The 26,305-nt window shown below is 64.4% G+C and overlaps 3 protein-coding genes across 3 annotated transcripts; 2 read left to right on the top strand and 1 right to left on the bottom strand.

Annotated features, from left to right (window-relative positions):
* Positions 1 to 269: 269 nt before the first annotated feature.
* SYDE1 (synapse defective Rho GTPase activating protein 1) lies at positions 270 to 5,997 on the top strand. The gene is given in 14 exon segments (XM_086769024.1): positions 270 to 384; positions 1,490 to 1,860; positions 2,251 to 2,375; positions 2,871 to 3,102; positions 3,104 to 3,178; positions 3,181 to 3,332; positions 3,334 to 3,571; positions 3,573 to 3,612; positions 3,695 to 3,909; positions 3,984 to 4,110; positions 4,192 to 4,349; positions 4,731 to 4,995; positions 5,438 to 5,733; positions 5,735 to 5,997. Coding segments are annotated over 14 exon segments (2,514 nt in total). The 5' UTR covers positions 270 to 296; the 3' UTR covers positions 5,867 to 5,997.
* Positions 5,998 to 7,870: 1,873 nt separating this feature from the next.
* HACL2 (2-hydroxyacyl-CoA lyase 2) lies at positions 7,871 to 18,865 on the bottom strand. Its single transcript, XM_086769096.1, is given in 19 exon segments — positions 7,871 to 8,210; positions 8,441 to 8,507; positions 8,509 to 8,541; positions 8,645 to 8,716; positions 8,797 to 8,867; positions 8,955 to 9,003; positions 9,005 to 9,119; positions 9,805 to 9,810; positions 10,695 to 10,809; positions 10,891 to 11,025; positions 11,104 to 11,240; positions 11,655 to 11,752; positions 13,146 to 13,245; positions 13,339 to 13,450; positions 13,666 to 13,804; positions 13,913 to 14,040; positions 14,532 to 14,733; positions 14,866 to 15,010; positions 18,839 to 18,865. Coding segments are annotated over 18 exon segments (1,878 nt in total). The 5' UTR covers positions 14,980 to 15,010; positions 18,839 to 18,865; the 3' UTR covers positions 7,871 to 8,025.
* Positions 18,866 to 22,217: 3,352 nt separating this feature from the next.
* Positions 22,218 to 25,918, top strand: LOC147597000 (uncharacterized). Its single transcript, XM_086769023.1, has 3 exons — positions 22,218 to 22,409; positions 24,389 to 24,422; positions 25,497 to 25,918. The coding sequence occupies exons 1-3, from the start codon at positions 22,218 to 22,220 to the stop codon at positions 25,916 to 25,918; spliced, it is 648 nt and encodes a 215-aa protein (XP_086625149.1).
* Positions 25,919 to 26,305: the final 387 nt, after the last annotated feature.

The following is a 26,305-nucleotide window of genomic DNA, read 5'->3' as shown; positions in this document are numbered from 1 at the left end:
GGGGGGGTCCTCCCTCTCCAGGGGGGTCCCCGGTTCCGGGGGGGCGCGAAGGGGGGCGGGAAGGGGGGTGTCCCGGCGGTTCCGGACTACAGCTCCCGGCAGCGCTGCCGGCGGCATCCCAGGAATTCGCGCCGCGGGATGGCGGCCCCGCCGCCGCTGCGCCCAGGCCCCGCCGCGCCGAGAGGACGGGGGCGGCCCTGAGGGACCCGGGCCGGGCGGAAAGGGGGGGCCCGGAGGGGGTGAGGGGCTGAGGAAGCGGCGGGGGGAGACCCCCGGGGAAGGAGGGGGAGCGGGCGATGGCGGAGCCGCTGCTGCGGCGAACCTTCTCCCGCCTGCGGGGCCGCGACCGCCCGCGCGGGAAGAAACCGGAGGCCAAGGACAGAGGTACGGACAACACCCCCCCCCGCCCCCAAATAACAGCGAAGGGACCCCCCCCCGTCACCCCCGGGACCGACCTGCACCCCCCGAGGAAGGGACCCCCATTAGCCTGAGGACCCCCTAAGAAAGGGACCCCCCCCCCACGAACGGACCCCCATCACTCTGGGGTCCCTCCTGCCCCCCCTAAAGGAGGAGACCCCTCGGGGAAGGGACCCCCCCATCAGTCTGGGGGTCCCTCCTAACGTCCCCCGAAGAAAGGGGCTCCCCCCCCACGAAGAGACCCTCATCACCCTGGGGTCCCTCCTGCACCCCCTAAGAAAGGGACTCCCCCCACAAAGGGGCCGCCATCAGCCTAGGACCCTCCTGCACCCCCTAAGGAAGAGACCCCCTCAAGGAGGGACCCCCCCATCACCCTGCGGTCCCTCTTAGCCCGCCCTAAGAAGGGGACGTGTGTGTGTCCCCCACCCCAAAGAGACCTCTGTCAGCTGGGGGACCCTCCTGCACCCCCTCAAGGAAGGGATCCCCCCCATCACCCTGGGGTCCCTCCTGCCCCCCAGGGAAGGGACCCCCACCAGGAAGGGTCCCCCATCACCCCAGGGTCCTGTTCTCCCAGCACGCCCCCCCCCATGCCCCCATTTCCCCTCTTGCCCCCCAAGGAAGGGACCCCCATCACCCCAGCTCCCACTGTGCCCTACGGGAATTGGGGTCCCCCCACGCCTGGGTCCCCCTTGCCCCCACCCGACATCTCTGGGGGGTCTCAAGCTCCCGCGGAGCTGGGGGAGCCCCACACCGAGCCATGGCCGTGGCGTGGGGGGGTCCATGGGGTGTGGGGAGCACCCTGCTGTGGGTGCAGGGGGGATTGGGGTGCACGAGGCAGAGGGGCGCAACGCACTTGGGGTGCGTCCGTGGGTCCGGCTGGCGGTAAACAACCGGAAATCCCGCTTGGCAAGGGGCTGCGCGCAGCTGCTCGCGCCTGCCCGGCACGGGGAGAGGCCGGGGGGTCCCGGGGGCCCGGCACGGCGCTCGGGGTGGCGGGGGTGACGAGAGAGGGGTCCCTTGGGCGTTTCGGGGACCCCTGCGCTCAGCCCGGCTCTGTTCCTTCCTCCCGCAGAGCACCCCCCGTCCAGCCCCGATTCTCCGGTGGATCCCGAGGCGGCGGCGCTGGAGCCGGTGCCGCCGGCGTCCCGCAGGCAGAACTGGGCCCGTTTCTCCTGCGGCGGCCGTGACGAGAGGCGGCCGCTGCCTCCCAAAGCCTCGCCGGATCCGGTGGGTGCCGGCGAGCTGGACCCTGCCGTCAACAGCCCCCAGCCCGGCACCGAGCAGCCCGGCGAGGAAGACGTGGAGCCGGCGGAGGAAGCCGAAGCGGGCGAACGGCTCCGGGGAGCTCGGTGGTCCCGGCAGGAGCCCCGGGCACGGTGCCTACCTGCAGAGTTTGGAGCGGAGCAGCCGGCACTGGGTGCTGTCATCGGCGAAGGGAGCGGGGTTGGATGAGCCGGGCGGCGGAGCCGAGGCGGATGCGGGCGCCGCCGGCAGCGAAGGCGAGATCTGGTACAATCCCATCCCCGAAGACGAGGATCCTCAGCCTGGGAGCTCCGGGAAGGCGCGGAAGCGGAGGGAGCCGCGACACCGAGAGGTGCCGTGGCGGAGAGTCGCCCCCCGGGATGGGTAGGGAAGAGCCCTCGTGGGGCGGTTTGGGGCCGGCGGAGACCCCCGCGCCCCGCGGCGGCACGGCTCCCAGCCGAGGAGAGGAGGCGGGAGCCAGCAGGACCCAGGCTTGCGGTGAGGGGCGGCACGCGACGACGGGGTGGGGAGAGGGGGGGACGGCGGTGGCCCCCGGTCCCCCACAGCCCTTGTCCTCCTGTCACCCCCCAGGAGAGTGTCCCTTGCACCCCGTGGTCCCATCTCCACCTGCAGCCCCTGCAGCCTTTGTCCCTTCGCCATCCTCCTGGACCCTGTGATCCCCAAACCGATGGTCCCAGTGTCTCCCAGACCCCACGGTCCCTGTCCCCTGGGACGACATCGTCCCGATCCCTTCCCCGTCCCCAGACCAGTGGTTCCTGTCCCTTCCCAGTCTCCCTGGACAGTGTCCTTCGAACCTCACCGTCCCTGTCCCCAAGGATGTCTCCTGGACCCCACAGTCCCCATTCCGTCCCCATCCCTCAAGAGAGTGTCCCCAGGACCCCAAAATCTCTGTCCCTACCCAGGGGAGTGTCCCCCGGACTCTGCAGTCCTCGTCCCCTCCCCATATCCCCAGGGCAGCGTCCCCAGAGCCCCACAGTCCCTGTCCCTCACACCCCACGGTCCCTGTCCCCACCCCAGGGCAGTGTCCCCAGACCCCATCCCATAGGAATTGCCCCCCACACCCCACCACCCGTCCCACGGGACGCTCCCTCCACCCCACAGCGGTTTCCAGGAAGCAGCCCCTCCCACCCAGGCTTCCCAGTGCCCCCCCCCCCCCACTCACCCCTTTTTTTTTCTCCCCGTCCCCGCAGGGAAGATGCCGATCCCGTGCGTGAGCTCGGGGACGGGGCTGACCACCCCGTCGCCCCCCGCCAGCCCCAGGAAGGGCCGCTCGCTCAGCAAGGTGAAGTCCCCGGTACCGTACGGCGCCTCTCCATGAAGATGAAGAAGCTGCCGGAGCTGCGGAGGAAGCTCAGCTACGCAGCCCCCGCCGCGGGGCCAAGAAGGCGGCACCTCGCCCTCCGAAACCCGCAAGGAATCCAGCAACGTCATCAGCCGCTACCACCTAGACAGCAGCGTGGGCTTCGCGGCCGGGGGCTGCCGCGAGCCAAAGCGGCCGGCAAGGGCGGCTACCTGAGCGACGGCGACTCCCGGAGCTGCCGGTGAAAGCCGGGGCGCGTGCCGAAGCGGAGGACGGGGAAAACGGGCTGGACGTGGGCGCTTTCCGCCCCTACAGCTGCGGGAGACGCCGCCGCGGTGCGGGCAGCACATCTCGGGGCTGGTGAGCGTCCACCTCCACGGCGTGCGGGACCTGAAGCCGCCGCGGGCCGAAGCCCGGGAGGTTTTTTGCGTGTTGCAGGTGGACGCGGCCAACCGGGCTCGCACGGCGTTGCTGCCCTGCAAGACGGCGTTCCTCGGCCTCAACCACACCTTCAACCTGGAGCTGGAGGCTGCCCGCCACCTCAAGGTGATCGTCTTCTCCTGGGATCCCGCCTCTTGCCGCAACCAGTCTCTGCTGCCACGGCACCGTGGTCCTGCCCCACATCTTCAGAGGTACGGCCGGGGGGCTCGGGGGGGGTCAATTTGGGGGTCCGGCGACTCAGCACGGCGTTGACGGCACCGCTCGGCTCCACAGGCTGCCGGGCCCAGCAGCTGGCGGTGCGGCTGCAGCCTCGCGGCGTCCTCTACTCCAAATTCACTTTGGTGGAGCAGTGGGACGGTCCCGGCGAGCGGGAGCCCCGCGTCTTCGGCGTGGAGCTGGGCCAGCTGGTGGAGAGGGAGAAGACGGCCACCAAAGTGCCCCTGCTCATCCAGAAGTGCGTGGCCGAGATCGAGAAACGAGGCCTGAAGGTGAGCGGAGGTTTGACGGCCCACGGGGAGGGGTGGCGGTGGCCGAGCGGCGGTGACGGCCTCCCCGTTTGCAGGTGGTGGGCTTGTACCGGCTCTGCGGCTCGGCCGCCGTCAAGAAGGAGCTTCGCGACGCCTTCGAGAGGGACAGCGCGGCCGTGACGCTCTCGGAGCAGCTCTACCCCGACATCAATGTCATCACGGGTGGGGTGCTCGCCCCCGCGGGTCCCCGCGCACCCCCTGGGACCGCGCTGACGTCCCCCGCCGCGTCCCCTCGGCCCGCAGGGATCCTCAAGGATTATCTCCGGGAGCTGCCCACGCCGCTCATCACCCCCACGCTCTACCACGTCGTGCTGGAGGCCATGGCCAGGCGAGCCCCCCGCAGCCCCCCGGGAGAGCGGGACGCTGTCACCCTGCTCGACTGCCTGCCCGACGTCGAGAAGGTGGGTGCCCGGCGCCAAAAACGTGGGTGCCTGGTCGTGAAATGTGGGTGCCCGGCGCCAAAAAAGTGGGGCTGAGGGATTAGGGGGGAGATCCCGTTGCTGGGATCCCCAAATCCCGCATCACCGCTGCAGGCGATCATTATTCATCGGCCTGCGGCGCGCCCCCCGTGTCACCTCCTTCCTCAGAACACCCCAAGCATTTTTTGGGGGGATCTTCGTGTCCCCCCAATATCCAAGCGTTTATTTCCACCTCTGCGTTCACTGTGTGACCCGACCCTGGTGACACCAGGGACCGTCCGCAGCCAAATCCCAGTTTGGCTCTGGTTTTTGGGGGGTTGGGACAATCAGAGGACGTCCCCGCTGAGGCCGCCTCGTCCCCAGGCCACGCTGACGCGGCTGCTGGACCACCTCAGCCTGGTGGCCTCCTTCCACGACTTCAACCGCATGAACTCGCAGAACATCGCCGTCTGCTTCGGCCCCGTCCTCCTCAACCAGCACCAGGAGCCTTGGCGCTCCGCCGCCACCGGCACCGCCACCGGCACCGGCACCGGCCCCCGGAGCTACGCCCAGTGCGAGGACATCGCCAGCGCCGTCGACTTCAAGAGACACATCGAAGTGTTGCACTACCTGCTGCGGGCCTGGCCGGGTGAGCGGGATGGTGGGGGGACACTTGCAACCCCCCCCCCGCACTTTGGGGGGGGCGCTTTGCCTGGCCACCACCTGGGCCACCAGCAGTGGCAGCTGCTCTGGGGGGCAGTGACCCCCCCCCCATGTGCCGTCATCCCCAAAAGCCACTCCAGGATTCCATGACCCCCGAATGGCTGCTTTTGCCCCCCCCCGCCCCCCCGCCAGCCCTGGAAGGGGTCTGTGAACCCCCCCCATGTCCCCAGCAGCTGCTCCAGGGGTCTGTGACCCCGATATGGGGGCCCCTCTCCCCCAGCCCTGGAAGGGGTCTGTGACCCCCCCGCCCCCATGTGCCACTGTCCCCAAAAACCACTCCAGGGATCCCCATTCCCCACAAAAGCTCTCTGCCTCCTCCCCGCCCCCCAAATTTTTCCCAACCCCCCCCTCCTTTGCTCTCTCTGCAGCCCCCCGCTTGGCCCCGGCCCCCCAGCTTCGGGAGGGGGCACAGCCCGGTTGCCCGCAGCAGCATCGGGGGCCAGCGCTGCGCTTGGACCTGCCGGAGAGCGCGGTGGTGGCCCGGCAGCGGCCCCGAGGCCCCGAGAGCCCCCCCAGCAACCGCTACGCCGGCGACTGGAGCGTCTGCCACCAGCAGTTCTTACTGGTACCCGGCGCGGCCGGCAACGCCGACTACGCCGAGGCGGCGGCCGGCGACGGTGAGAGCGGGGGGCCGGCGCGGCAGCCCCCCGCACCGGCGGACCCTCTTGGTGGCCGATTTTACCCTGGGCGAAGAGCCCGAGGCGCCCTGCGGCCCCCGCCTCAACCTCAAGGACTTCGACGCGCTCATCCTCGACCTCGAGCGGGAGCTCGCCAAGCAGATCAACGTCTGCCTGTGAGGGCGGCGCCGACGCCGATACCGCTGCCGGTGCCGATACCGCTGCCGGTGCCGATACCGCCGCCGGTGACAATGCCCACGGCTGTGACGATGCAGACGCCAGTCACGATGCCGAAACCAGTGCCGACGCCAACAGCGGTGGCGATGCTGGCGCTGGTGATGATGCCGACGCCAGTGCGGTGCCGGTGGTGATCCGATACCGGTACTGATGCAGACACTGGTGCCGATACCACCACCGATGAGGATGCCAGTTCTGGTGACGATGCCAATACTGGTGCCAGTACTGACACCGCTGAGGCTGCAGACACTGGTGACAATGCCAGTTCCGGTGCCGATGCCAACACCAGCGCCAACGCCGACGCTGACCCCAGTACTGAGGCAAACACCGGTCTCAATACTGACACCAGTGAGGATGCCGGCACCAGTGACAATGCCAATTCCAGTGCCGATGCCAACACCAGTGCCAGCACCGACACTGACACCAGTACTGAGGCGGACAGCGGTGCCGATACTGGTGCCGATGCAATTCTGGTGCCAATGCTGATACCAGTACTGATGCAGACACCAGTGACAATGCCAGTTCTGGTGACGATGCCAATACTGGTGCCAATACCGACACCAGTGAGGCTGCAGACACCGGTGACGATGCCAATTCCGATACCAGTGCCAGCGCCGATACCGACACCAGTACTGATGCAACCACCGGTGTCGCTACCAACACTGACGAGGATGCCGACACAGTGCCAGCGCCGATACCGGTGCCAGTGCCGGTACCGATACCAGCACCAGTGCCGATGCCAACACCAGCGATGATGCCGACGCCGGTACTGATACCAACACCAGTACCGATACCAACACCAGTACCGATGCTGACGCCAGTGCCGATGCCGACGCCGGCGCCGGTGCGAGAGTGACCAAACCCAAACCCAGCAGCACTTGCCTCCAGTTGCCTTCGATTTGCACAGCGCCGAGCAGGAGGGACGCCGCCGGTGATGGCGATGCCGCCTTTGGTGAGAGGACCCCCCCACCAACCCCAGTCCCAGCTCCGGTTTCCAACCCCCCCCAGTGGTTTTTGGAGTGGGGGATGCGGCAGAGGCGGGACACAGGGCTCGGTGCCTCTTGCTCGGCTTTTTTTTTTTTTTTTTTTTTTAATTTTGTGGCCAAATTTTACCCTCAAGTGCCTGTTTGCCCCCTTCTCCTTTTCCTGGTGTCGTCCCCCCCCCCCCCCCAAAAAAAAAAAACAACCCACCAGTATTAGGAAATTTTGACAAGGGTCCATGACCTCCATTGCTCAGGCTGGTGGGGGGGCAGCCCCCCCACCTCCCCCCTTGCACCCTAAAAAGGGTGATGGGGCTCCCTGCCCGCCCCATGCTCAGCCTCGGTGGCCGCAGGGACCCCCCCACCTTCATTGGGATCCCCCCCCCCCAATTTTTTTAGCTTCTCCCCCACCCCTCTTTGAGGTGGGGGTGCTACCGGTACGGGAGCGCTGAGCTTTATTTATTACTCCAGCGTGCGTGTGGATGCTGTCGCCTGCGATGAACCAAAATCCCACTTTTTATCCCCAAAATAAACCCACTGCCAGTGTTAACAGCGGGGGGGGGAGGGTGTCCCCAAAATAATGCCCCCCCTTCCCAAAACCAGCCTCGCTCAGTATTAAGCCTAAAAAAAAAACCAAAAACCAGCTGAATGTGAAAAAAAAAAAAAAAAACCAGCGGCCCGGCCGGGCTGAGCCACCGGCGTTCAAAGCGCCCGGGCAGGGGGGTGCGGGTGGGCCGGGGGGGGTGACAAAGCTGTCCCTCATGTCCCCGTCCCCCAACCCCCCCAGGGTGGCCTGACACCCCCGCGCGCTCGCCCTGCCGCCGCCTTGTCGCCGTCACCAGCAATAAACGACACGAGCTGCACTTGCCGCCGGGCTGCGTGCGTGTGGTGGCGCGACGCCGTTGCGATCCCCAACGTGTCACTGAGGGGGGGCGGCACCCAAATTGGTGGCACAGGACGGCGGGGCTGGGGGCAGGGTGCTGCTTTATTACCGGGGTGGCGGGGGGACACGCGGTTGTCCCCTGGGTTGGGTGTCCAGCACCAGTATCCCCCAAACCCACCCCTTCCTCCGTGTCCGCCCCACCGGAGGGCCATGTTGGGGACATGCTGGGGACGCCGTCCCTAGACGGAGATGGAGCCGTCGCGGAAGTCGGTCCTGCCGATGAGGGCGTTGACGAGGACGGGGCGGCCTTGGCGGCACGCCTCCTGCGCGGCGCGGAGCACGGCGTCCAGCCGCTCGCAGTCCGGGCGTCCCACCAGGAAGCCTTTGCCACCCAGGGCTTCGGCCATGGCGTGGTTAGTCTGGAGGGAGGGGACAGCGGCGGTGGCCCCGTCACCTCCCTGGGAACGGCTCGATATTGGGGGTGACGGGCCACCGCCCGCGGCTCGATACGCCGTGACGCCGGGCTACCGAGCTCCGTCATCCCCGAGGTGGCGCGGTGCCACCAGACGTGGCTCCAGCCAGCCGAGGATGCCGTGGGGTCACACGGGTGTCCCCACATCTGGGGACAACGCGGGGGACACCGCTCACCCAGGTACGCAAGGCCGCACGCCACGTTGCTGCCCAGCAAAGCCACTTGCTCCCGCGCGATCTGGCTCCAGCACCGCGTCGTTGCCCACCAGCGCGATGACAGGCGTCTGCAGGGGACAAAGCACAGGGCCACCGCGCCCCGGTGACACCCCCGGCCGGGGACAAGACCCCATTTCATCCCCCCCACCCCCCTTTTCGGCACCGCCTGACCTTGTGCCGCACGAAGGTGTCGAACTCCATCAGGCTGTAGCCCAGCGAGCCGTCACCGTAGAGGACCCAAACCTGACGCCGAGGAGGGGACAAACACCGTGAGGCCGCGCGGGTGGCGCGGTGGCCGCCGTCCCCGCGGCGTCACCTCGTACCTCCGCGTCGGGACGGCAGAGCTTGGCCCCGAGCGCGAACCCTCCGCCGACTCCCAAGGTGCCGAAAGCGCCTGCGGAGACAACAGCCGGCGGCGTCACCCGCGCGTGGGGGTGCGTGTCCCCTCCGCTACGGTGACAACGCCGGGGGGGGTCCTTACCGGGGTCCAGCCAGGCGAGGGGACGGCGGGGACGCACGATGTAGGCGGCGGGTGCCCACGAAGTCCCCGCCGTCGGCCACGAGGAGGGCCTCGGGGGGCAGCAGCGCGTCCAGGCGGTGCAGCAGGTCCAGGGGGTTGAGGTGCTGCGGGGTGGGGGTGGTCCGCCTTCTCCCTGTTGGGGGGGAGCCCTCCCAGTTGGAAATGGGTGGGGATTCCCTAAAGACTGGGAATGGAGACCTTTCCAGTTGGAAATGGGTTGGGATTCCCTAAAGACTGGGAATGGAGACCTTTCCAGTTGGAAATGGGTTGGGATTCCCCGAGGACTGGGAATGGGGACATTTCCAGTTGGAAATGGGTTGGGATTCCCCAAGGACTGGGAATGGAGACCTTTCCAGTTGGAAATGGTTGGGATTCCCCGAGGACTGGGAATGGGGACATTTCCAGTTGGAAATGGGTTGGGATTCCCTAAGGACTGGGAATGGGGACCCACCTCCAGCTGGAAATGGGTTGAGATTCCCTAAGGACTGGGAATGGGGACATTTCCAGTTGGAAATGGGTTGGGATTCCGTAAGGACTGGGAACTGGGGACCTCCCCCCCCACCCAGTTGGAAATGGGTTGGGATCCCTCAAAACTGGGAATGGGGTGCCCCCCTGAAACAGGCCGAGAATCCACACCCTTCCCTGTCCCCATCCCAGTCCCTGTCCCCGAGTCTGTCGCTGTCCCCATTCCCAATTCCATCCCGGTCCCCATCCCCGTCCCTGTCCCTGTCCCCACGCCTCTGCCCATCCCTGTCCCCAGCTCTGTGCCTGTTCCTGTCCCTGTGCTTGTCCTCGTCCCCATTCCTACCACTGTCCCCTTTCCTGTCCCCATCCCTGTCCCCAACTCCGTGCCTGTCCCTGAGCCTGTCCCCATGGCCATCCCTGTCCCTGTCCCCATCCCTGTCCTTGTCCCCATGCCTGTCCCCATCCCTGTGCCTGTCCCCATCCCAGTCCCTGTCCCCATCCCTGTCCTTGTCCCTATGCCTGTCCCCATCCCTGTCCTTGTCCCCATCCCAGTCCCTGTCCCCATCCCTGTCCTTGTCCCTATGCCTGTGCCCATCCCTGTGCCTGTCCCCATCCCAGTCCCTGTCCCCATGCCTGTCCTTGTCCCTATGCCTGTCCCCATCCCTGTGCCTGTCCCCATCCCAGTCCCTGTCCCCATCCCTGTCCTTGTCCCTATGCCTGTCCCCATCCCTGTCCTTGTCCCCATCCCAGTCCCTGTCCCCATCCCTGTCCTTGTCCCCATGCCTGTGCCCATCCCTGTGCCCGTCCCCATCCCTGTCCCCACACCCATCATCGTCCCCTGTGCCCATCCCTGTCCCCATCCTTACCCCCGTGCCTGTCCCTGTCCCTGAGCCTGTCCCCATGCCTGTCCTTGTCCCCATCCCTGTCCCCAACCCTGAGCCTGTCCCCATCCTCATCCCCATGCCTGTCCCCATCTCTATGCCTGTTCCTGTCCCTAAGCCTGTCCCCATCCCTGTCCTTGTCCCGATTCCTGTCCCCACCCCCATCCCTGTCCCCACACCCATCCTCATCCCTGTCCCCATCCCTGTCCTTGTCCCCATCCCTGTCCCCATCCCTGTCCCCACACCCATCCCTGTCCCTAAGCCTGTCCCCATCCCCGTCCTTGTCCCCATCCCTGTCTCCATCTCCCATGCCTGTCTGCATCCCTGTCCCCACGCCCGTCCCGCGTGCGCTCACCGGTTAGCCTGCTCCTTTTTCCGGTCGGCCTCGCGCAGCCCCTCCACCCAGTCGCCGGGACAGGCGTAACCCCGCAGGCTCCGCGCCAGCCGCGCCACGAAGGAGGCGGCATCGCCTGCCGAGGACGCCCGACTCATCGCACCCCACACGACTCGCTTCGGGCAGGGGCTGGGGGGAGCCAGGGCGGGGGTCTCACCTTGCACGGCCAGCCGGGGTTTCCAGAAGACGTCGGAATTGCGGAGAAGCTGCGCCCGGTCCCGGTTAACGGCCACGATGGCGGCGCGGCGCCCGAAAAGGCGCCCGTAGGAGAGGCGAAAATCGCAGACGGCACCTTGGGGACACGGCCGGGGTGTCAGGATGGGGACGGGGACGCAGCGGGTGGCCCCCCAACCCCACCCCGTCTCGGTACCTGCCAGCAGCACCAGGTCGGCGTCGCGGAGGGCGTCGCGGCGGTTGTGGCGCAGGAGGAGGGGGCTGCCAGGGGGGAGAAGCCCCCGCGCCATCCCCCCCAGGTAGCAGGGGATGCCCAGGGCCTCCAGCGCCGCGCTGCGGGTAAGCGGGCGTCAGCGCGCACCGAAAACGCCTCGGTGGGGCTCCAAAACGGCTCAGTTTGGCCCTAAAACCAGCTCGGACAGGGCCTCAAACTGGCTCAGCTGGAAACCCAAACTGGCTTGGTTTGGCCCCAAAACCAGCTCAGTCAGGGCCCCAGAACTGGCTCGGTGTGGCCCCAAAACTTGGCTCAGCTGAGCCCAAAAGCTCGCTCAGCCAGGCCCAAATCTGGCTCATCTGACCCCAAACTGGCTGATCCGTCCCCAAATCCAGCTCAGCTGTCCCCAAAACGGTTCATCCGTCCCCACAGCAGCTCAACGGTCCCCAAACCGGTTCCTCCGTCCCCAAACCAGTTCCTCCGTCCCCCAAACCAGTTCCTCCGTCCCCCAAACCAGTTCCTCCGCGTCTCACCGCAGCTCCTCGGCCGGCGTGGGCGGCAGCATGGCCTGGCTGCCCACCAGCACCAGCGGTTTCTTGGCCCGGCTCACCAGCTCCGCGCAGCGCTGCACCTGCGACCCAAAACCGCCTTGATTAGCCCCAAAACCGGCTTGGCTGTGTGCCAAAACCCAGCTCAGTTAGCCCCAAAACCGGCCCAGCTTGGGCACCAAAAACCAGCTCTGTCGGTGCTAAAACCAGCTTGGCTGGGCACCAACCCTGGCAGGGCTGGCCCTAAAATCCAGCTCAGTTGGGCCCCGAAACCGGTTCAGTTGGGCCCGTAAACCAGCCCAGTTGGGCCCTAAAACGGGCCCAGTTATCCCCAAAAGCCCAGCTCAGCAGAGCCCCAAAAAGCTGGTCCAAGTGATCCCCTAAACCAGCTCAGTTTAGGTCCAAAACCGGCTCAGCTGAGCCCCAAAAACTGGCTCAACTGAGCCCCAAAACCAGTTTAGTCGGGCCCCAAAACTGGCTCAGCAAAGATCCCAAACCAGCCCAGTTTAGCCCTAAAACTGGCTCAGCAGAGCCCCAAAACCAGCTCAACAAAGCCCCAAAAACTGGTTCAACTGAGCCCTAAAATCAGGCCAGCTTAGCCCCAAAACCAGCTCAGTTTAGCCCCAAAACTTACTCAGCAGAGCCCCAAAAATCAGGTCCAAGTGAGCCCCTAATCCAGCCCAGTTTAGCCCCAAAACTGGCTTAGTTGAGCTCCAAAACCAGCTTAGTTGGGCCCCAAAATCAGCTCAGCTGATCCCCAAAAACCTGGCTCAACTGACTCCCTAAAGCAGCCCAGTTTAGCCCCCAAATCAGCTCAGATGAGCCGCAAAACCAGCTTAGTCGGGCCCCAAAATCAGCTCAGCTGATCCCCAAAAACCTGGTCCAGCTAAGCCCCTAAACCAGCCCTGTTTAGTCCCAAAACTGGCTCAGCTGAGCTCCAAAAACTGGCTCAACTGAGCCCTAAAATCAGCCCAGCTTAGTCCCAAAATCAGCTCAACTGAGCCCCAAAAATCTGGTCCAACTGAGCCCCTAAACCAGCCCAGTTTAGCCCCAAAACTGGCTCAGCTGAGCCCCAAAAACTGGTTCAACTGAGCCCCCAAAACCAGCCCAGTTAAGCCCCAAAACCGGCTCAACTGAGCCCTAAAATCAGTCCAGTTTAGACACAAAATCAGCTCAGCTGAACCCCAAAACCAGCTTAGTTGGGCCCCAAAATCAGCTCAGCTGAGCCCCAAAACCTGGTCCCTGTCTAGTCCAAAAACCAGCTTAGTCCAGCCCCAAAAGCAGCTCCGCCAAGCCCCAAAACTGGCTCAACTGAGCCCCAAAACTAGCCCAGCTTAGCCCCGAAACCAGCTCAGCGGAGCCCCAAATCCTGGTCCAACTGAGCCCCTAAACCAGCCCAGTTTAGGCCCCAGATGAGCTCACCTGAGCCCCAGAACCCGCCGGTTTAACCCCAAAACCCAGCTCTACCGTACCCACCTCCTCCTCGGTGGCCAGCGGCACCTGCACGGGCAACGGGGAGACGTCCCGGGGCTCCCAGGCACCCGCAAAGAGGTTACGGATGTAGTTTTGGAGGTACCTACCGGGGTGGGGGGGCGGATATTGGGGTGCTGGGACCCCCTGGGGTGCCAGCAGCACCCTAGGGTGCTGGGGGGGGGAGGGGGCCGCTCACCACTGCACCGCCTTTCCCCGCAACCCCCGGCCGCTCTTGGTGCCGCCGATCTCCTTCTCCACCACGTGGAAGGGGTAGAGCACGTCGATGGGGAGCTCCACGAAGACGGGTCCTACGGGATCGGGGTGCGGCGGGGGGCAAGGGGACCCCCAGTGTCACCCCAAACCCCCTTTTTGGGGCTAAACCCCTCAATTCCAACCGCAGCGCCCCAAAACACCACCGCAAACCGCACCGGCTGACCCGTAGCGGGGCGCGGAGCGGACGAAACCCCACCACCCGAACGCCCCGGAGGGCTAATTTTTGGGGTCCCCCCTTGATTTTTTTTACCGGGGGTCCCCGACTGCGCGGTGGCGATGGCGTTGCGGAGGGTGGGGACGATGTCGCGGACGGCGCGCACCGAGACGCACGCCTTGCAGAGCGTCTTGAAGAGCGAGAGCTGGTCGATGTCCTGCAGCGCTCCCCGTCCCTGCGGAGATGTGGAAAAAAAATGAGCCTCGAACTCCAAAAACGGGGAATTTCTCCCCAAAAAATTGAGGCCACGAGGGGATTTTTTTTGGTGTCGTCCCCCCCCCACCTTCTGCAGCGAGGCGGCTGCTCCCCCGATGAGCAGCACCGGTGACTCGGCCATCTGGGCGTTCTTGATGGCCGTCACCGTGTTGGTGACGCCGGGCCCGGCGGTGACGGCGGCGACGCCGATGCGACCTGCGGAAAAATGGGAGTTGGGGTGGAAGGGGGTCCCCTCTGCACCCCAACTTTCAACTGGGGCTTCAGGGGAAGCTTGGTTGCTCATCATGATGGCTCCCAAGTGGCTGAATTATCGCCGGGGGGGGGAAATGGGGACAAAACCCGCCATGGAGGGACCCTGGACACCCACAAAGTCTTTGAACCCTTCTCAGGTCAACCAGGACCCCCACCAAGTTGGGACACCCCAAAACTCTCCAACCATTGGGGCAGGAGAAGATGCCGGCCATGGGGTCATCTCCTCGTCCTAACCACACTGGGAGCTGCCAAATTATCGCCGGTGGGGGGATAAATGGGGACAAAACCCACCACAGAGGGACCGTGGACACCCAAAAAGTCTTTGAACCCTTCTCAGGTCAACAGGGACCCCACCAAGCTGGGACACCCCAAAACCCTCCAACCATTGGGGCAGGAGAAGGCGTCGGCCATGGGATCCCCCTCCATATCCGCACCCGAGAGCCTGGAGACGGCGTCGGCGGCGAAGACGGCGGTGGCCTCGTGCCGGGTGTCCACCACGCGGATGCCCAGCTTCTCGCTGGCCACCAAGATGGGCGAGATGTGGCCACCAGCCAGGGCGAAGAGGAAGCGGACGCCATGCGCCTTCAGCACCTCGGCCACCAGCTCGCCGCCGTGCCGGGTGCTTTGGGGGTCCACCTGCGCGGCGAGGAATTCGTCGGGAGGACGCGCGCGGTGTCACCATCCCTTTCGCCGAATCGCCGGCCAGGATCGCTTCAAAAATGGGCGTTTTTCGGCAAAACCGCGCCCTTCGCGCCCGGTCCATCCTACCTGATGCCGAAGCTGGTAGAGGACCCCCAGGCGATACGCCGCCGCCAACGCCGCCGCCGCCAGCGCCGCCAGGAGCCCGGCGCAGGCGCAGCCGATGCCGGTGAGGAGATCCATGGGGACGGCGGCGTGCCGGGGGCTGGGAACGCTGCCGAGACGGAGGGAAAACACCAAAAGCATCAGATGGGGCGGCGCCGACGCGGCGCCACTGTCCCTGGGCCCTGGGATGGTGGTGGTGAATTAAACCTGGTTTAACTGAACCTGGACTAACTGAACTTGGTTTAATCGAACCTGGTTTAATCAAACACGGTTTAACTTAATCTGGCGAACTGAATTTGGTTTCATTGAACCAGGTTAACTGAACCCAGATTAATTGAACTCGGATTAACTGAACTTGGTTTAATCAAACCTGGCTTAATTGAATCTAGTTTAATTAAACCTGGTTTAATTGAACTTGGTGAACTGAACTCGCTTTCATTGAATCAGGTTAACTGAACCCGGTTTAACTGAACTTGTTGAACCTGGTTTAACTGAACCTGGTGAATTAAACCCAGCTTAACTGAACCCAGTTTAATCAAATTCCGTTTGTTTGAACTCGCTTTAATTGGATCCAGTGAATTGAACTGGGTTTAATCAAACCCAGTCTAACTGAACCTGGTGAATTAAACCCAGTTTAACTGATCCCAGTTTAATCAAATTCCATTTGTTTGAACTCGGTTTAATTGAATCCGATTTAATCCAGTGTAATTGCTGGAGTCGGCATGGAGGGGTGTTGGCTTTTCAGGAAGGGGAGACGAGGAGGGGGTGTCGCTCTCTGTGCCAGCAACCGGCTGGAGCGCGCGGAGCTCCGCCTGGGGAGCGCCACGCCACGCTCGACCTCGTGCTCACCAACTGGGAGGGACTGGTGGGGGGTGTGGAGCTCAAGGGCAGCCTTGGCTGCAGCGACCACGACGCGGTGGAGTTCAAGATCCACGGGGCAGCGAGGAAACAACGCAGCAAGATCTCTGCCCTGGACTTCAGGAAGGCGGACTTTGGCCTCGTCAGGGACCTGCTGGGCCAAGTGCCATGGGAGGCGGCCCTGGAGGGAAGAGGGGCCAGGAAAGTTGGTCCGTATTCAAGGAGCACCTCCTCCAAGCTCAGCAGAGGTGCATCCCGATGAAAAACAAGTCGGGCAAAAAGGCCAGGAGGCCGGCGTGGATGAGCAAGGAGCTCCTGGACCAACTGAAAGTGAAAAAGGAGGCCTACAGAGGGTGGAAACAAAGACAGGTAGCCTGGGAGGTCTACAAAGAGGCTGCGCAAGTGGCCAGGGACCAGGTGAGGAAGGCCAAAGCCCTGACGGAACTGAATCTGGCCAGGGATGTCAAAAACAACAAGGAAGTCTTCTGTAGGTATGTAGGGGACAAAAGGAGGACCAAGGAGAATGTAGGCCCCCTCCGGAAGGGAACTGGTGTCCTGGTTACCCAGGACATGGAGAAGGCTGAGGTACTCAATGACTTTTTTGTCTCAGTCTTCACCAACAAGAGTTCCTGTCCCACCGCCCAAGCTGTAGAAGGTGCAAGCAGGGACTGCAAGGATGAAGAACCGCCCATTGTACTGGAAGAGCAGGTTCGGGATCATCTGAGAAACCTGAAGGTGCACAAGTCCATGGGACCTGATGAGATCCATCCGCGGGTCCTGAGGGAACTGGCGGATGAAGTTGCCAAGCCACTGGCCATCATATTTGAGAAGTCGTGGTGGTCTGGTGAGGTCCCCGATGACTGGAAGAGAGGGAACATAACCCCAATTTTTAAAAAGGGGAATAAGGAAGACCCGGGTAACTCCAGGCCGGTCAGCCTCACCTCTGTGCCTGGCAAGGTCATGGAGCAGATTCTCCTGGAAGCCATGCTAAGGCACATGGAGAGCAAGGGGGTGGTTGGTGACAGCCAACATGGCTTCACCAAGGGCAGATCGTGCCTGACCAATTTGGTGGCCTTCTATGACAGGGTGACGGCATCGGTGGACAAGGGAAAGCAACTGACATCATCTACCTGGACTTGTGCAAAGCTTTTGACACTGTCCCGCACGACATCCTTCTCTCTAAACTGGAGAGACATGGGTTTGATGGACGGACCACTCGGTGGATAAGGAGTTGGCTGGATGGCTGCACTCAGAGAGTGGTGGTCAACGGCTCAATGTCCAAGTGGAGACCGGTCACCAGTGGCGTCCCTCAGGGGTCCGTGCTGGGCCCGGCCCTGTTCAACACCTTTGTCAGGACATGGACAGTGGGATAGAGTGCACCCTCAGCAAGTTCGCCGACGACACCAAGTTGTGTGGTGCCGTCGACACGCTGGAGGGGAGGGATGCCATCCAGAGGGACCTTGACAGGCTGGAGAGGTGGGCCCGTGCCAACCTCATGAAGTTCAAGCAGGCCAAGTGCAAGGTCCTGCACCTGGGTCAGGGCAATCCCAGGCACAAATACAGGCTGGGCGGGGATTGGATCGAGAGCAGCCCTGAGGAGAAGGACTTGGGAGTGCTGGTGGATGAGAAGCTCAACATGAGTGGGCAATGTGCTCTTGCGGCCCAGAAGGCCAACCGCATCCTGGGCTGCATCAGGAGAAGCGTGGCCAGCAGGTCAAGGGAGGTGATTCTGCCCCTCTACTCTGCCCTGGTGAGACCCCACCTGGAGTACTGTGTCCAGTTCTGGAGCCCCCAACACAAGAAGGACGTGGACCAGTTGGAGAAGGTCCAGAGGAGGCCACGAAGATGATGAAAGGGCTGGAGCAGCTCTGCTGTGAGGACAGGCTGGGAGAGCTGGGGCTGTTCAGCCTGGAGAAGAGGAGGCTCCGGGGAGAGCTGAGAGCGGCTCCCAGTGCCCAAAGGGGGCTGCAGGGAAGATGGGGAGAGACTCTTCAGCAGGGCCTGCTGGGACAGGACGAGGGGTGATGGGTTCAAAATAGAGAGAGGCAGATCCAGATCAGATATTAGGAAAAATGTTTCACACTGAGGGTGGTGGAGCCCTGGCCCAGGCTGCCCAGAGAGGCGGTGGATGCCCCATCCCTGGAAACATTCCAGGCCAGGTTGGCCGGGGCTCTGAGCACCCTGATCCGGTTGGAGATGTCCCTGCTCCTGGCAGGGGGTTGGGCTGGGTGGGCTTGGAAGGTCCCTTCCCACCCAAACCAGTCTGGGATTCTGTAATTGAACTCACTGAACCTGGTTTAACTGAACCTGGAGAATTAAACCCGGTTTAACTGAACCCAGTTTGATCAAATTCAGTTTGTCTGAACTTGGTTTAACTGAACCCAGTCTAACTGAACCGAGTTTAATTGAATCTGGTTTCATCAGAACTGGTTAACTGAATCCAGTTTCATCGAACCCAGTTTAATTCAACCTGATAAATACAACCCAGTTTAACTGAACCCACGTTCATTAACTGGTTAACTGAACCCGGTTTAACTGAATCTGGTGAATTGAACCCAGTTTAACTGAACCCGCTTTCAATAAGCCTGGTTAACCGAACCCGGTTTAACTGAATCTGGTGAACTGAACCCAGTTTAACTGAACCCAGTTTAATTTAATCCAGTTTAACTGAATCTGGTGAATTGAACCCAGCTTAACTGAACCCAGCTTAACTGAAGCTGGTACCACTTCTGCGGCTCAGCCCCGGCGCCAGCCCAAGCCCAAGCCCAGCTCATTTGTGTAATTACCACCTAACGAAGGCGGCGGCCGCGCCCCGGCGTCAGTCTGCTGCGATTCGTGGCGCCCGTGTAAAGGCCCGAGGGGAAGAGGCGGTGAACGCCAAACCCGGCCTAATTTCCCCCAAAACACGCGCGGCTTCAGCCAATTCCGGCACCCGGAGCCAGATTTTCTCCTTAAACCCCAATTTCAGGGCTTAAAAATGGTGGCGAAGGGGAGAGCGAAATGGGGCAAAAAAGGCTCAAATTGGGCAAAATAATCCCGTTTTGGGGTTCAGGTCCCCCCCCACCCGGGACGGCGGTACCTGCTGGGTGACGGTGACGGCCAGGTGACGGCGGGTCCCTGTGGCAAATGGGGACGAGCTCAGTTTTGGTTTTCTGCCCCGTTGGCGTCTTGTCCCCCTTGTCCCCATGGCCACCCCTGTCCCAACTGTGCCCCCCCCATGGCCACCCCTGTCCCAACTGTGTCCCCCGCATGTCCCCATGGCCACCCCTGTCCCAACTGTGCCCCCCCCATGTCCCCATGGCCACCCCTGTCCCAGTTGTCCCCCCCTTGACCCCATGACCACCCCTGTCCCAATTGTCCCCCCTCAATTGTCCCCCATGTCCCCATGGCCACCCCTGTCCCAACTGTGCCCCCCCCATGTCCCCATGGCCACCCCTGTCCCAGTTGTTCCCCCCTTGTCCCCATGGCCACCCCTGTCCCAGTTGTCCCCCCCTTGACCCCATGACCACCCCTGTCCCAATTGTCCCCCATGTCCCCATGGCCACCCCTGTCCCAACTGTGCCCCCCCCATGTCCCCATGGCCACCCCTGTCCCAGTTGTTCCCCCCTTGTCCCCATGGCCACCCCTGTCCCAGTTGTCCCCCCCTTGACCCCATGACCACCCCTGTCCCAATTGTCCCCCATGTCCCCATGGCCACCCCTGTCCCAACTGTGCCCCCCCCATGTCCCCATGGCCACCCCTGTCCCAGTTGTTCCCCCCTTGTCCCCATGGCCACCCCTGTCCCAGTTGTCCCCCCCTTGACCCCATGACCACCCCTGTCCCAATTGTCCCCCATGTCCCCATGGCCACCCCTGTCCCAACTGTGCCCCCCCCATGTCCCCATGGCCACCCCTGTCCCAACTGTGCCCCCCCCCATGTCCCCATGGCCACCCCTGTCCCAACTGTGTCCCCCCCATGTCCCCATGGCCACCCCTGTCCCAGTTGTCCCCCCCCACGTCCCCATGGCCACCCCATCCCAATTGTCCCCCCCCACGTCCCCCTTGTCCCCGTGGCCACCCCTGTCCTGGCTGTCCCCTCCCCCCACGGCCACCCTGTCCTTGCTCCGTGTCCCCCCCCCCCGTGGCCACCTGTCCACGGTCACCTGTGTCCCCTCCCCCCCCACGGCCACCCCTGTCCTGAGTGTCCCCCCCACCCCACGGGTGCCCTGACACCCCACGGACCCCCCCCACCCCTCTTCCTCCCCCATGACCCCCCCCCAACACCCCCGGTCCCACACTCTCCCCCCGCCCCCACGGGGACTCCCCGTGCCACGCCCCCCACGCGTGTCCCTCCGGTCCCACGCCCCTCCCCCCACTCGGAACCCCCCCATTGCTATGACCCCCCCGACTCGGGGTGTCCCCCGGTCCCATGGCCCCCCCCAGTTTGGGGAAACCCCCCCACGCACCCTCCCCCCGCGGGATCCCCTCACCTGCCCTTCCCGGAAGCACGGCGCCTCGTGGCCCCGCCCACCCCGCTCAGCCCCGCCCACGACCCCACCCCCCGCCCCGGGGAGGAGGGGAGGGAGAACCGGCTCCGCTGTCCGCGTCACGTGACACAGCCTTCCGGCACCGCCCCCTCCTCCAGCGGGGCGCGCTGATTGGTGGATCGCGGGGAGGGGCGGGATCAAGGGAAAGGGCGGGGCCTGGGAAGGGAGTCCGCCGTGGGGCTTCCCCCGGGGGGGGGGGGTTACATGGAGGGGGGGGCGTCGCTTAGGGGTCCCCTATGGGGGGAGAGTCTCCCGGGGGGGGGGGACGGGGTGCCATTTTGGGGGGGGTTTCACATGGGAGGGGGAGCCCATTTAGGGGGTCTCACTTGGGGGGGTCTCATTTGGGGGGGGGTCTCATTGCGGGGGAGGGGGCTCGCATGGGGGGTCTCACTTGGCAAGGTCTCTTGGGCGGGAGGGGGGGGTGTCATTTGGGGGAGGGGGTCTCGTTTGGGGGGGGTCTCACTTGGTGGGGGGGGGTCTCATATGGAGGTCTCCAATGGGATTCTCACTTGGGGGGGGGAGGTCTCCCGAGGGGGGGTCTCAATTGGGGGTTTCCCATGGGGGGGGGGGGTCTCGGTGGGGGGGGGTCTCATATGGAGGTCTCCAATGGGATTCTCACTTGGGGGGGGGAGGTCTCCCGAGGGGGGGTCTCAATTGGGGGTTTCCCATGGGGGGGGGGGTCCCACTTGGAGGAGTCTCCCATGGCGGGGGTGGGGGTCTCTCATGGGGGTCTCTCTTGGGGGGGGCAGGTATCCCGTGGGGCTCCCCCTTGGGAGGTTTCACATGGGGGGGGGTCTAACAAGGGGAGGGGGCTCCATGGATCTTCATGGCGGGGGGGGGGGGGCTCTCACACCCGCCTGCAGAAACGCGCGTGGGCGCATCCACCGTGGGCCCCAGGCATCCGGGAAGCTGCCCCGCCCCCAGGCCGTGCTGGGGACCCCCCCACCCCCTCCCCGCTCCCAAACTCCTTCCCGATCCTGTGTCCTCCCCCCGGGGGGGGGGGCAAAAATTCCAGCCCCGCTCCGTGGCAGGAAACTCCGTGGCTCCGTCACGGCCGGGGGAGGGGGACACGACACTTCCCCTCCACGGTGACGTCACCACCATTGGGCACCGGGGCACCTAATTTGGGGGGGGGGGGCGGGGGCTGAGTCCCAGTTACAGCCCCCTCCCCCGCGATGTCCCCTGTGCTCCCCCCGCCCCCGGTGCCACCGGTTCCTCCTCGGTCTGTCCCCCCCCGTCCGGTGTAGTCCCCCCCCCGGTGCCGGTTTGTCGCCCCCCCCTCCGGTGTCACCAGGGTCCCCTCCGGTCCCTCTCGGTCCCCCACGGCCCCTCCCCGATGTCCCCCTCCCCAGTTCCCCCCCCCCGGTCCCCTGCGGTGTCTCCCCTCACGTCGGTCTGTCCCCCTCGATTCCCCCCCGACGTCACCAGGGTCCCCTCCCCGGTGTCCCCGGCCCCTCCGTGGTGTCCCTGTCCCCTCCCCAGTCCCCACTGGTCCGGCCCCCATCGCCTCCCCCTGGTGCCGGCCTGTCCCTCCCCGGTGTCCCCGGCCCGGCCCGGCCCCGCCCGGTCCCGCATGGCCCCTCCCCGCTGTCCCCATCCCCGGTGTCCCCGGCCCCGCCCGGTCCCGCCCGGTCCCGCATGGCCCCTCCCCGTCCCGCATGGCCCCTCCCCGCCGTGCCCATCCCCGGTGTCCCCGGCCCCGCCCGGTCCCGCATGGCCCCTCCCCGCCGTGCCCATCCCCGGTGTCCCCGGCCCCGCCCGGTCCCGCATGGCCCCTCCCCGCTGTCCCCATCCCCGGTGTCCCCGGCCCCGCCCGGTCCCGCATGGCCCCTCCCCGCTGTCCCCATCCCCGGTGTCCCCGTCCCCTCCCCGGTCCTCCCCCGCCCCTCCCGGCCCCTCTATAAGGCGGCTCCGCCGCTCGGTCCCCGCCGCGATGCTGCCGCTCGCCGACCCCGAGAGCCCCCGGCCGCCTCCCTGCCCGTGCCGGTGCCCGTGCCCGTGCCGGTGCCGGGGCCGCCGCCGCCGTTTCCTACCGGTTCTCGCCGCCCTCGGAGCCGCCGCTCTCGGAGCTGCCGCTGCCGCCGCCGCGTTGCTGGGGATGCTCCGGGGGGAGACCCCCCCGCAGGTGGGCACCGGGGCTGGGGGGCTCCATCCGTCCGTCTGTCCCGGTAGCCGGTTCTCCATCTGTCCGGTTGTCCGGGTCTCCGGTTCTCTGTCTGTCCCGGTAGCCGGTTGTCCATCTGTCCGGTTATCCGTCTCTCCGGGTATCCGTCTGTCCAGGTATCTGGTTCTCCATCTGTCCGGTTGTCCGTCTGGTTGGTTGTCCAAATATCCGATTGTCCGGGTAGCCAGTTGTCTGTCTGTTGGATTGTCCGGGTATCCGTTTGTCCGGGTATCTGGTTCTCCATCTGTCCGGTTGTCCGTCTGGTTGGTTGTCCAAATATCCGATTGTCCGGGTAGCCAGTTGTCTGTCTGTTGGATTGTCCGGGTATCCGTTTGTCCGGGTATCTGGTTGTCCATCTGTCCGGCTGTCTGGGTATCCATTTGTCCGGGTATCCGTTGGTCTGTCTGTCCAGTTGTCCAAGTGTCTATCCTGGTGTCCGTCTGTATGTCCAGTTGTCCATTTTGGCCGGATGTCGGTCTGTCCAGTTGTCCAGGTGCCCTAGGTGTCCGTCTGTCCAGGTGTCCAGTTGTCCATCTGTCCAGGTGTCCAGTTGTCCATCTGTCCAGTTGTCCAGGCATCTATTCCTGTGTCCAGTTGTCCTGGTGTCCATCTGTCCAGTTGTCTTTCCATCTGGTTGTCTGACTGTCAGTCCATCTGTCCGGATGTCCCTCTGTCTGTCTGTCCAGATATCCAGTCTCCCCTCTGTCTGGTTGTCCAGGCGTCTGTCTGTCCGAGTGTCCAAATGTCCGTCTGTCCAGTTGTCCAGGTATCCGTCTGTCCTGGTGTCCATCCATCTCTCTGGTTGTCCAAGTGTCCCTCTTGTCCAGGTGTCCGCCTGTCCTGTTGTCCAAGTGTCCAGTTGTCTGTCTGTCCAGTTCTCCAGATGTCCGTCCATTGGGTTGTCCATCTGTCCAGTTCTCCAGGTGTCTGTCTGTCCTGGTGTCCATCCGTCTGTCTGGTTGTCCGTGTGTCCATCTGCCCGGGTAGCTCAATGTCCGCCTGTCCATCCTGATGCCTGGTTGTCCGTCTGTCCAAGCGTCCATCCACCCGAGGGGATGTTCATCCAGTTGTCCATCCAATTGTCCATCTTTCCATCTGCTCACTTATCCATCCGTCCGGATGTCCGTCTGTCCGGGGGGGGTCTCTCCAGTTGCCTGCCTGTCTCTGCCCATTTCTCCGTCGGTCTGGGTGTCTGCCTGTCCAGGTGTCCGTCCATCCAGGTGTCTGGTTGTCTGTCCAGGTGTCCATTCATCCATCTGTCCTTCCGTCTTCCCAGTTGCCCATCTGGTGTCCATCTACCTGGGCGCCCGGTTGTCCGTCTGGCCGGGTGCCCACCCAGTTGTCCATCTGTCCACCCATCTGCTGGTTCTTAACCAGGGCGGGGGTCCGTCTGTCCGTCAGTCCAACTGTCTCCCCGCATCTCTGTCTTTCCAGGTGTCCGTCCATCTCGCTGTCCATCCGTCCGTGTCTGTCAGGACGCTCACCCAAGTGTCCCTCTGGATGTCCCTCTATCTGGGTGTCCGGCCGGCCACCCATCAGCCTGTCCCTCCGGGTGTCCGTCTGGTTGTCTGTCCATCCGGACTTTCCTCCCCCACCATCCTCCTGGGTAACGGACGCTGTGTCCGTGTGTCCATCCGCGTTGCGCATCCCGGCTGCGTCCGTCTGTGCGTCCACCTGAATCCTCCTCCTCCTGCCTCAGTTTCCCCATCCCCGAAACCACCAAATCCCCCCTCAAACCCAGGCCTCACCCCCATCCCGTGGAGACCCCCCTCAAAAAAACCCAACGGGGGTGCCGGAAAGTCCCCGAATCCCGACGTGACGCCCAACTTCCCGTTCACCAAGAAGCGGGGGGACGCACGGTGAAAGGGGGGGGGTGGGGTGACAGAGGGACGCTTGGGTCCTTCCCGCCCCCTGACGCTCTCTTTCCTGTCCCCTCGCAGGCTGCCACCGCCGCCCACGTGCTGCTGAGCGCCGGTAAGTCCCCCCCCAGGCCCGAGGGGACGGTGAGGGGCTCCGAGGAAGAGGAGGGTGGCGGAGGGGTGGCGGAGGTGGGGGGTTGTCCTTCCCGAGGCGGCTGGCCCAGTCATCTCGAAAGCGTCCCGCGGGTTCCTCCTTCCGTCCTCGGCGCGGAAACGTCACCTTGGGAGGATCTGGGGGTGTCGCGGGGCGGCCGCAGTGCCCAGGGCGTCACGGAGTGTCCCCGGGGTGTCACGGAGCATCCTCTGTCCCTGCGGTCCCCAGGGTGTCACGGAGTGTCCGCGGGGTGTCACGGAGTGTCCTCAGGGTGTCACAGAGCATCCTCTGTCCCTCTGGTCCCCAAGATGTCACACACTGTCCCCGGGGTGTCACGGAGCATCCTCTGTCCCTGCGGTCCTCAGGTTGTCACAGAGAGTCCCCAGGGTGTCATGGATTGTCCCCAGGATGTCACGGAGCATCCTCCATCCCCAAGGTCCCCAAGATGTCACACAGTGTCCTCAGGGTGTCACAGAGCATCCTCCATCCCTGTGGTCCCCAGGGTGTCATGGACTGTCCCCAGGATGTCACGGAGCATCCTCCATCCCCATGGTCCCCAAGATGTCACACAGTGTCCTCAGGGTGTCACAGAGCATCCTCCATCCCTGCGGTGTCACAGCGTGTCCCCTGTCCCCACAGTCCACAGGGTGTCACAGAGCACCCTCCATCCCGCTGATCCCTTGGTCCCATCCCAGGCACCCTTGGGTGGTCCTACTGGGGAACCCCTCTTTCCCACTGAGGCCACCCATCTCTCGTCGGTGTCACCCCCATCTCCCATCAGGGACATGCACGTGCCATCAAGGACACCCATGTCACATCAAGGGCACCCATCAGGGACATCCATCTCCCACTGGGGACACTCGTCAAATATTGGGGCACCCATCAGGGACATCCATCTCCCACTGGGGACACCCGTCACATATTGGGGCACCCATCTCCCATTGGGGCCACCTCCATCTCCCACCAAGGACGCTCGTCTCCCATTGGGGGCACCCATCACCAACCAGGAGCACCCACCAACCTTCTCCCCTCCAGGCTCGTTGCTGGTGCCGTCGGGACCCGGTTGGCGCTACGAGGAAGGCATCAACGGCGTCTTCCTCAGCGGTGACGTGCAGATGACAGCCGGTGAGCTGCGGGTGACAGCGGGTGGCCTCTACCTCCTCTACGGCCAATTTGCCCTCACCTGCACGATACCCACTTGTCCCCCCGGCACCGTCACCCTCCAGCTCCAGCGCGCCGGCTCGCCGCGCCCGTTGCTCACCGTGCCGTTGGCGCTGCCCGACGGCGCGGGGTCCGACCCGGCGCGCTCTGGTTTGACTCAAGCCGTCGGGCAGCTCCAACCTGGAGACGTCCTCAGCCTGACGCTGGCCGGGGACTTGACCGGGGACGGGTGGCAGCTGGCGCAGGACGAGCGGGAGGGCAATTTCGTGGGGTTGCTGCGTATCGCCGGGGGGTGACGTGTGGGGTGGCAGGGCGTTGGAGGTTGGGGATGTCTGGGGGCATCGCTGACCTCCAGGCCTGGAGATTTGGGTCCCAAGACCCCCCATGTCTGGAGATCTGGGGACATCAAGGGACGTCGCTGACCTCCAGGCCTGGAGATTTGGGTCCCAAGACCCCCCATGTCTGGAGATCTGGGGACATCAAGGGACGTCGCTGACCTCCAGGCCTGGAGATTTGGGTCCCAAGGCCCCCATGCTCAGAAATTTGGGGACATCAAAGGACATTGCTGACCTCCATGCCCAAAGACTTGGGAACATCAAGGGACGTTGCTACGTCCCCCGGCAATCTGGGGACACCAAGGGCCATTGACGACTCCCACGCCTGCAGATTTGGGGACATCAAGG

This window comes from Chlamydotis macqueenii, chromosome 30 (assembly GCF_036417535.1).
Source record: "Chlamydotis macqueenii isolate bChlMac1 chromosome 30, bChlMac1.mat, whole genome shotgun sequence".
In the NCBI taxonomy this organism is placed as follows: domain Eukaryota; kingdom Metazoa; phylum Chordata; class Aves; order Otidiformes; family Otididae; genus Chlamydotis; species Chlamydotis macqueenii.
The sequence above is the reverse complement of the archived record's forward strand: the minus strand, read 5'-3'. Positions and strand labels throughout refer to the sequence as shown.

Excerpts from the sequence above, each read along its gene's own strand:
- LOC147597000 (XM_086769023.1), top strand. The coding sequence starts at position 22,218 with ATGCTGCCGCTCGCCGACCCCGAGAGCCCCCGGCCGCCTCCCTGCCCG. Across the intron at positions 22,410-24,388 it reads GGGGGGAGACCCCCCCGCAG|GCTGCCACCGCCGCCCACGT; the intron begins GTGGGCACCGGG and ends GTCCCCTCGCAG. Across the intron at positions 24,423-25,496 it reads CCACGTGCTGCTGAGCGCCG|GCTCGTTGCTGGTGCCGTCG; the intron begins GTAAGTCCCCCC and ends TCTCCCCTCCAG.